Source organism: Mercenaria mercenaria, chromosome 1 (genome assembly GCF_021730395.1).
Source record: "Mercenaria mercenaria strain notata chromosome 1, MADL_Memer_1, whole genome shotgun sequence".
Classification (NCBI taxonomy): Eukaryota; Metazoa; Mollusca; class Bivalvia; order Venerida; family Veneridae; genus Mercenaria; species Mercenaria mercenaria.
In genome coordinates, this window is record NC_069361.1 from 45561848 (window position 1) to 45571783 (window position 9936).

Genomic DNA, 9936 nt, shown 5'->3' on the forward strand with positions numbered 1-9936 from the left:
TAGAGCCGCACCATGAGAAAACCAACATAGTGGCCTTGCGACCAGCATGGATCCAGACCAGCGCAGTCTGGTCAGGATTCATGCTGTTCGCTTTCAAAACCTATTGCAATTAGAGAAACCATTAGCGAACAGCATGGATCCAGACCAGACTGCGCGGATGCGCAGGCTGGTCTGGATCCATGCTGGTCGCAAACCCACTGTTGGTTTTCTCATGGCGCGGCTGATTATATGAATCCTTTTATTAATTGCCGGTCCATAGTTTGTGCTATTTGCACAAAGGTTTTTGATAAGATAGATGAATTCGCTCGAACATTTTTGATGTTTGAAAGCTTATATAGTCGCCATTTGGTGGATAGTACAAGATATCCAATTAAGAGCCTCTCTGCTTTATACACGGGACTCCTCTCAATGGTAAATTTTAGTTGGAGAAGCGGGGAATAACTTACCCGATATAAATTACGAATGGATCATGCAATGGCCGAAATTTTGGCGCATAAGGCTTCATTGAATTGGCGGGATTTTTTTACTTGTATTTGGCATTCTAACTATATTAAATGATTGCTTATTACGAGTACTTAAGTACCTCATTACGAAATAAGGAGAAAAAAAAACGTCCATTTTTAGAAGCCGGTGCGTGTTTTAACACAAGACAATACCTATCTATAACAAACGTTTTTGTTTGATGGACATTTTTTTCAGACTTACAAATCATCTATTGTTTAAGATGTCTGTTACAGAAACAAACTAATCCTTTTGATGTCGCTACTTCATTGCGTGCCGCGTGCGTGAAATAGGAAAATAAAACTCTGAAACTAAACCTCCTGTGAATAAACGACTCACCTTTCTCTCAGTTTTACAATAGTGTCTCTATTTTAAATATTTAATAAAGACAATACTATTACGGGACAAATTCTTTCACACGAAATCATTAGTCAAAAGAAATTTAAGACGAAAGGCATTTTAGAATAAATATAGTTTACGGAAGTTAACAAAGCGCCGGTTTTCAACAGGATTTCGTTGAAATTTTATCGTGTCATCAAGTCTCGCGAATCAAATTTCTTGACGATAATAAAGCATAATTTTATTCCATTTAATTATATTCTGTTATCAAGATATAACATTATGTCCAGGCTCCTCGAGTGCTTAGTTACTGACAGTATGCCGTGGATTTAGAAAACATATCTGCTCCTGACCAAGTCGTTTTCCTGAGCTTACCGGGCGAGCTAAAGCAGGAAAAAAACTACTATTTACATTTTAGTAAATATGCCATATTCAAATTATCTATTTCTTTGATATTGCAATTTTTATAATTATTATAATTATTATTATTATCGTTGTAATAGTTGGTACAATCATCACCACACCACCACCATCATCATCATCATCATCAGTAGCAGCAGCAACAACAAAAACAGCAGAAGAAACATCATCATAATCATCATCAAAAACAGCAACATCATCATCTTCTGTTTCACTACCACCAGCAGAATCATCACACTGATGATTATCATCATCGTCGTCGTAATCATTATCATCACCATCACCATCATTATGGTCGTCATCATCTTCATCGTCACCTTCATCATCAACATCGTCTCTATTATCATTATCATTGTTGTCGCTACTGTCATCATCATCATCATCATCACCGTCGTCGTCGTTCGTCATCATCATCATCATCATTTTCATCATCACCACCATCACAACCATCACCACTACCTACCTCCTCCTCCTCAACATCATCATCATCGTCGTCATCATCATTACCAGCTTCATCACCATCATCATTATCGTCATAAGCTTTATCGTCATCATCATCATTACCACCACCGTCATTGTTATCATTAATAACAACAGTATCGTCATTATCAATATTATAATCATTATTGCACAAAAAACAAAAACATGTTTATTATGAATATAGTAGCATTTAAGCACTTAAGTGTAACACTTCTATTTTATTTGACGATAACTTAACAAAATTGTCAGTCTGGCCTGTCAGGAGTGTTAGGTTAACAAACAAAGAGGCTGCACGACAAACGAGATTGTGTGATTACTTGATCAACGTACTTGCAACTTCCGAATTGAAACAATTCTTCCTGAATCATCGATATGTTAACATCAACAGATACATAAAACCTCAGTTTGTTGTGAACCGAGCGTGACTTATAGTTAATATTTCAAAAGGAGGAAAGTGCGCTTTATGCATAAATATTTGTCACAATTATATTGGAATTGATTTTTAAAGATATTGTTTTAAAGTAACGGATTTTGAGGATAAAGATTGAATACTCAAAGGATGAGATATAAGTCTAATCTTTGAACATATGTGATGGCAATTCTGTGAGAAAAGCCTTATATATTTTTTTCGGATTTAATATCTTTTAATTTCTGTAACTATTTTGGTATACCAGTATGTCTAGCTGTGAAATTGGCGACATTGAAAGAAGAGTATAGCACAGGGAAACTGTGAGGGAAAAAAAAAATACTGAGACTTATGTCTAGCAAAATTTACGACTTATGTCTAGCAATAAGAAGTACGAGAAAATGAAGAAGAAATATTCGTTCAGAGACAAGAGAAGTTCGTGCATAAAGTGTGTTCTCGTCGGGGATGAAGGCGTCGGCAAGTCTAATTTAGCCGCTCGTCTTTCATCCAGAAAGTTCAAAGATGAATATATTCCAACTATATTTGACAACTATGCAGGTATATATTGTAGGAAATCATTTTGATTAAAAATATGAGACATGTATTAAAATGAGGGAGATTATTCTTTAAGAAATTAAAGATGCGAGAAAAATAAAAAAAAGTACATACATGTAATTATTATTTCAGTTATGTATTACAACTATGCAGGCATTTATATCATAGTAAGAGTATATCTTTTTTATGAACTATACTGTGAAAACATTGATATTTGCGGTGAACTTTTTGTTGGTCTGAGTGGTTGAGTCCGTCAACGAAATGAAAGCCCATCGGACACGCAAAATTGTCATTTTATGTTCAAAGGTTGACATTCACGAATACCACCAGTCGATTTGGACAAACTATGAAACTTTATGCCCATGAAATTTATATGATATAACAATATATAAGCTTCAACTTATACATGTATTTAAATTCGGTAAAAGTTTAAGAAAGTGCAGGCGCATAAAGTTTTAGGGCCGTAATCTTGACAAGTTGCGTGAAAATCCGTAGGGATGTACAGCAATTAAGATACCAGACTTACTTTTAATGTGAATGTCAGTTAATAAATGCCAAACATCTGCTGTGAAAATTAATTCTTTTCTCTATAAATTTTTATCTATTTTTTTTTATCTATTTTGGTTAAGTTTAGTTAAATCTGGTAAACTGTTAAAAATAATTTGATTTTGCATTATCTAGACTATTACATAAGACCTGTACTGTAACGTATTGTACTAACCGACTTACTTCGAAAAAGAGGAAAAATTGTATTAAGTGATTAATATAATCGTACACCTTTACGACCTATACCGCAATAAAACATGGTTACACACAAAAAGAATAAATAAAAGTCTAAAGTAAGCAATATTCATTGACTGTAACAGATGTATTTTATATGAGTCAGTCAGACATAACCCGCGGTTCACATAGAAACAGAATCAATGAAAGCTAGGTGCAGCAGTCTCGTGCGAATAATGGCAAAATCAGTGGCGGAGACGCCATATCGAAAGTGTCCTCATCCGTCTACCGCCCCCTGGGGTTTGGGGGTAGGACGACATAAGGCTATGGTCGCCATAGAAACAGAGTCATTGTAATCTAGGTGTGGTGTTCTCGTGCGAATATTGGTGCAGTCAGTGGTGGAAATCTTTTATTAAATGCGTCAGGTAACCCCTACCTCCTTGTGGGGTTTGGGATGAGGAAATCCATACATAAACGTTTTCAAAACTGTATATATACAGAGATGTATAGCGGTCTCTTGCGAATATTTTACAAACCTCATATCCAGCAAATCACCACCTCGAGGGATTTGGCTTAGGAATTCCAAGACATTCGCATGGGATCGTCGATTGACTTATATTAAATTTTAACTGATTTTCTTAGTGCAAACGTTTGACTGGTAAATGCTTTCTTAATGTATCACAATAGATTTTGAATGATCTTTTGTAAATTATGGAAACGTGTCAGTCATTGACGATTTCTATTTTGTCAGTTACTATTTACGGAAAGAAACTTTTTCGAAACTCTAATGATTAACTTGGACAGTATCTAAAATTTGACTCAAATTGATAAAAACAAACATTTAAAACAGACAGTAACTGTTCTTAAAACTGATTAATGACATATACCAGATGAGGATGCGCGTCGCGTTCGCTTAAAACACCTGTCCACACATGAAAGTACATTTTGTATATCTAATCAATGAACTTAGGTGCAGTAATTTGCACAAAAACGCTAGTGGTTTCTCCCGCATTGTTAATCATTGTAAATAGTTTATATCTCCACTGAAAATAATAAACAGCTACTTAGCAACTCATTAACTGCTATAAAATCATCCACTGTTGAATACATAGAATTTTAACCTCGGAAAATGGGTTAGGTTATATTGTCATCAAAGTAGGATTGCACTTTTATAATTATGACAAACTTATTTCATATGAGTGTTGTGTATTGTTTGTTATTTCAAGGAAAGAAAGGATTTCGGTGCGTTTTTCACTCATACACATTTGATCATATCTATATAGACGGCTTTTTGAATGTTTAGCTCATCAATGTGCATATTTAAAGAGCATCGCGATTTCGATAAGATAATAAATTTATCTATTATAAATTGTCTACTAAATCGTGCTGGAAGCTTATATTTAAAAGTGAATTTTCAAAAAGATACTGTTAGACCTGTAGTAAGTGGCCAGCCAAGAAATGACACAATGGCGGGCTGCTGAAGGCAGGTGGTCACCTGTATCAAGCAGCTTATTCCCTTATGCAGCCAATCTGCTAATATCCCAATGGACTTTTGTTCAGACTTGAACTTGTCTTAAACGGCCGCCAGACTGCAGCTAAAGACAGACTTGACTGCAGTCTTAAAAGATTATTCGTGACAGATGGAAATATGACCACACAAAAAGCCCAAAGATTATATAATTGTATACGGTGTGCCGTCACCCACAACACATTTCAATACTTTTATAGTGATGTTACAGAAATGCAGGGTATTGATTCAAGTTTCCTGTAAAATTATGACTTTGTTTCAGTGCATGAATTATTAATATTTTACATTCACTAAAGTGACAAATATAAGTAGGAAAAGTTGAAACTGTGCTTGAATTCGGAAGGGAAGATATATCCTGTTTTGAAAATCATCAGGAAGCGTAAGAGTTTGAACCACTTGACAGAATACGAATTGACTGAAGTTCAATGAATTGATTTACGCTTTGGTCAGAAAAATAAATTACTCATAAAATCAGTATTACTAAAAATACTCCTTAAAGCCGCATAGTACTATGTTAAAAGGAACATTATTTCCCAAATGGGGATGTATTGAAAGTGAGTTTTATGCCAAAGAAAAAAGCTTTAAAAGTTTCAGGTGGAGAGACATACAAAGACTAGACAATTGATAAAAAAAATGCTAAATACGTCCTAGTAAAATATAAGTCTGATTGATTTAAGCAGTGATTTGCAAGAAAAAATGAACTGGAAAATAGCATAGTCAGATATTAGAGAAGCTTCTTAATAATAACAGCCCTATGTTTGTATATTACAAATCTATGCAGCATGTTTAAACAAAGACAGCGTGCGCCTTTAAGAACTTATTTGTTTTTCATTTCAGCTACTGTGATGCTTGACCAAAAACCATTCCACTTCAGTCTGTTTGATACGGCAGGCAAGGTAATGACGAACAATTAGTTGATGTATTAATTAAATATTTATTTTCTACCAGAATTAATAATAGATTGTCCGGGTTGTTTTTTCAACGTCTGCCTATATTTTGTCTATCAAGTAGCAATTTATACCAACACTTTTCTGTTTAAACGTGAATATGTTAACAAATGTTAGAAAGTAATTAAGTCGATTTTGTCCGCTTTGAAAAATTGTATATCAAGATCATGGCTGCACAGTGAAGAAGACTCCTAGTTCCTAATTTAAGGTCCCGTATAGACACACGTTTGCCAATGTTCAATCACTGGGAAGACTTTCTTTTTTACTCCACCTTAGGATTCTCGAAATTAAAAATTGATCCGCTGGTGCATTTAAGATAAACTGTTATGAATAATTTTAAGAATGCAAAGTATTACTGCATAGTCGTGTATTTAAAAGAAATTCTTCTAGAAATACTCTTAAACGTAGGTCGTGATGCGCTGTTGGCAGGGGTAGGTGTTTTTCATGTTTTTTAGGGGCGGGGTAGGAGAGATTTAAGCGACGGCACCAGAAATCCAAGAGAGAAACCCACATTTGCAAAATACTCGGTATCAGTCTATGTTTACCCCTTTTTATGCTCAGCCATTAAAAATGGGGATGGGGCATTATTGTGCTCCCATTGTCCGTGTGCACGTTTGTATGTATGCATAAAATCTCGTCTAGCCGATAATTTTCACACGGGTGAAATAATAAATGAGCCGTGCCATGAGAAAACCAACATAGTGGGTTTGCGACCAGCATGGACCCAGACCAGCCTGCGCATCCGCGCAGTCTGGTCAGGATCCATGCTGTTCGCTTTCAGAGCCTATAGCAATTAGAGAAACTGTTAGCGAACAGCATGGATCCTGACCAGACTGCGCTATGTTGGTTTTCTCATGGCACGGCTCAAATCTCGTATATATTACAGGAGGACTATGACAGACTGCGTGTGATATCCTATATGAACTGTGATGTATTTCTAATATGCTACTCTGTGATAAGTCGGGAATCCCTGGGAAGTGTGGAATCACACTGGGTACCCGAGATCAAACATTACCTTCCTAAAACACCATATATCCTGGTAGGGACGCAGACAGACACAAGAAGCATGCAGTCACTCAACGGGGTAAGTCAAATATCTTCTTTCTGTGCTTCGTCGGAATTTTTTTTTATTTAGGCCTACTTTTTTTTAAAAATAGATTTAACTCGGTGTTGAAAAGCACGTAATATGCCGTTTCAACATGAAAACCTGCTGCAAACCAGCAGATATGCTACAGGAAAAGCATAGGAGGGTTACTCAGAGGCTCGAACCCGCGACCTCCGGGTTTACCGACTGACATCTTATATTCCGCCTTATACCTGTACTCCATTTATTTTGAAAGACTGGTTTTGTCAACAACACTTTCCAGTTGTAAAGTTAAATAACGACAAATGATTCATGTAACCACTGATATCAGATCAATGCAGTTTTAACCCGGTAATATGCACGGGGAGCATGTTGCGCAAATACAATTCTTGTTACATCGCCCCAGAGAACAAAACAAACAGCACTATGAAGCAGTTGATATATAAAACCTTTTAAAAATACTGCCATTGGAAAATATCTTATTTAACGGTTCCTTTTCCTGGAATTCTCTAACCTGGCCACGTGTTCACAAAACATTTTCATTCTCAGTCGAGTTTGATAATGAAACTTTATTTATCGTTTATATCTAAATTGCATGTTTAAAACTAAATTTTAATTTAATAATTATTTTCAAGTGGCTATTCAGTATTGATGGTCAGAATTTAACCTTTAAGTTTTAGTAAAATTGATATCAAAATTTCAAACTCAAACTCAGCCGAGACAGAAAAATGTTTTGTGAACACGGGGCCAGGTGAGAATAATGGTTAGGCCTATACATTCCGGAAGGAGTAACTAAGCTGGAAGTTCTAAGCTTAAGCCTAGAGCTTATATTAGAAGCCTATTGATTTTGTAATAGACCTCTACATAGTGTTTCGGTGTTTTCTTCTTCAGGTAAATTCAACACCAGAAGTGTCTTTCAAAGAAGCAGCAGAAGTTGCCAACCGATGTGGGGCATCTTCATGCGTGGAATGCTCATCTCTGACGTCAGATGGCATTAGTGACGTCATCAGGGAAACCATAGAAACAGTGCAAAAAGCAGTGGACTGTAGGTCAAGCTCGGGACGCTGCTGTCATTGTACGTTGATTTGAACAGTTTTGTCGACAAGTGTTACTGACATGCATATCTAATACAACAATATCTGTGCTTTCCAACATGCGCACGTGCGACCTAAATTGTACATTGATCACTAAAGGATCACGGAAGTATGGTATCAGCAGAGTTGCAAAATATTAGGAAGTTAATATGTCCAGGTCGCCGGTATATAAGCAGGACTTGAAATCGGATGCTAAGGACCATTTTGTCAATGGTTATCCAGTAAACCACATTTTCTTGACGTTTCAGTGGAATGTTGTGTTTTGACCTGATGGTGTGATACTAGTCATACTTTATTTTCCAATTAGACATCTTATTTAAAATATATGGTTATCTATAGAACAGAATCGATGTATTCCTGTTCATTATACCATGATAAGCTGATACAGAGCTGACGTTATCTGATTCATGGAGGTGTATCTTCAGGATTTCAGTTTCACTCTGTGATCCGTTAAAATAGTGATGATCATACTAAACATTATTTTTACCAAACGCATTATTTTCGTCGGTGTGAGTGTCTGTGTGATTCACGGCCGGTAGTTCTGTCTTAATGTGCCAATTCAAGTCTGAAATGACAGCAGACTTTAAAATATAACGTTACTTTACTACGAAACCAGGGGACGGAGTTCGAGTCCCTGCTCCCCTAACATCGGAATAAAATTCCCGTGTGTATGTGTGCTTTACGCGCCTGGCAGTGCTGGCACGCTAAAGAATCAGGGAAAGTTCTGGAATTGGAGTGTCTTGTATCTTGCACTGCCCTCTAACTAAAATTAGGAGTCGCCCATATGGGGTCCGGTGGCAAATAAACAATCTGTCTAACAGACAAACATATATAGTTGGTAGATGCCCTGGTTCATACTACTGGTATGGCACACATTTATCAGATCCTGGTAAACATTTATGTTTTGAACAATGCAGTTGTTAAGTTCATCTTATTGATGGAATACAAATATTTTTGTATAAATAAATTTATAAAACAAAATGATTTTTGTTGCTGTTTATTAGCAAATGGACCTTTCTTCCGGAACAGGGTGGGTTCGAGCCCGAGGCTTTAATCCTTCACGTGAGGAAGCCATCCAATAGGGCTATGACGGACCTATATCACTAAATTGAATTTCACAGCTCAAAATAGGCATAATAACTGTTTTTAAACAAATCAAGTTCAGAGATGTTTAAGGAAAGTTGGGGAGTAAAGTCCTAGTTCAGGGGAGCTAAAGAATACCACATACAATGGCAGCCATGTTTTTGAAAAAAATCCTGGTATTAAAGGAATATTTGTGTGAAATTATTTCAAAATCGGGACAAGAAAATTTTTGCAAGCTTCCATTACTTACAGCACATATAGGGAAAAATATACAATGCCCCATTGTGGTAATATTTTTTTGACAAAACAGAATAATCTGAAGGTTTTTGAAGCTGGTCAACAAACATTTTGGTAGAACATCATTGAAAATATAGATCTTTCTACCTCGGCAAAATTACTTTGTAATACAGCAAATAATTTCTGATGAGAAAACCTTCAAACATTTTCCTTGTAGTTGCTACTGCAAATGTAGCTCTGCATGGAATGTAATTCTTTAACCAATTTTGGAGTGGGGCACTTACGGACATTCCATACCAAGTTTGATTGAAATTGGCCAAGAGGATTTTGCGTGTGGCTAGAAGCAAACGTTGCTGCCAACTACACAAGGACACTCCAAATACTTCTGAGCTAACAATGAAGTGCCAGCATATTTCCAGACCTGTTTCTCACAAAATGTCGTCCAGTTAAGATAGATGTTTTAAAAGTTTTTTTGTTAGCCAATTAGTTATAAAGATTTGTGAGCTTTGTACCAAAAAAGTGCTACAAACGTTTAACATGCA

General features: G+C 36.2%; 1 protein-coding gene across 1 annotated transcript; it reads left to right on the forward strand.

Annotated features, from left to right (window-relative positions):
* The first annotated feature begins 2032 nt into the window (after positions 1 to 2032).
* Positions 2033 to 9058, forward strand: LOC123540185 (cdc42 homolog). The gene is made up of 4 exons (XM_045324997.2): positions 2033 to 2704; positions 5787 to 5845; positions 6783 to 6980; positions 7872 to 9058. Exons 1-4 carry the CDS (start codon positions 2521 to 2523, stop codon positions 8067 to 8069), a joined length of 639 nt encoding a protein of 212 aa, XP_045180932.2. The 5' UTR covers positions 2033 to 2520; the 3' UTR covers positions 8070 to 9058.
* Positions 9059 to 9936: the final 878 nt, after the last annotated feature.

What these genes read in the sequence shown, in the direction of transcription:
- LOC123540185 (XM_045324997.2), top strand. Translation starts at nt 2,521, where the DNA reads ATGTCTAGCAATAAGAAGTACGAGAAAATGAAGAAGAAATATTCGTTC. An exon ending in TATATTTGACAACTATGCAG is followed by an intron (nt 2,705 to 5,786) that starts GTATATATTGTA and finishes TTTTCATTTCAG; the next exon opens with CTACTGTGATGCTTGACCAA. An exon ending in GCATGCAGTCACTCAACGGG is followed by an intron (nt 6,981 to 7,871) that starts GTAAGTCAAATA and finishes TTTCTTCTTCAG; the next exon opens with GTAAATTCAACACCAGAAGT.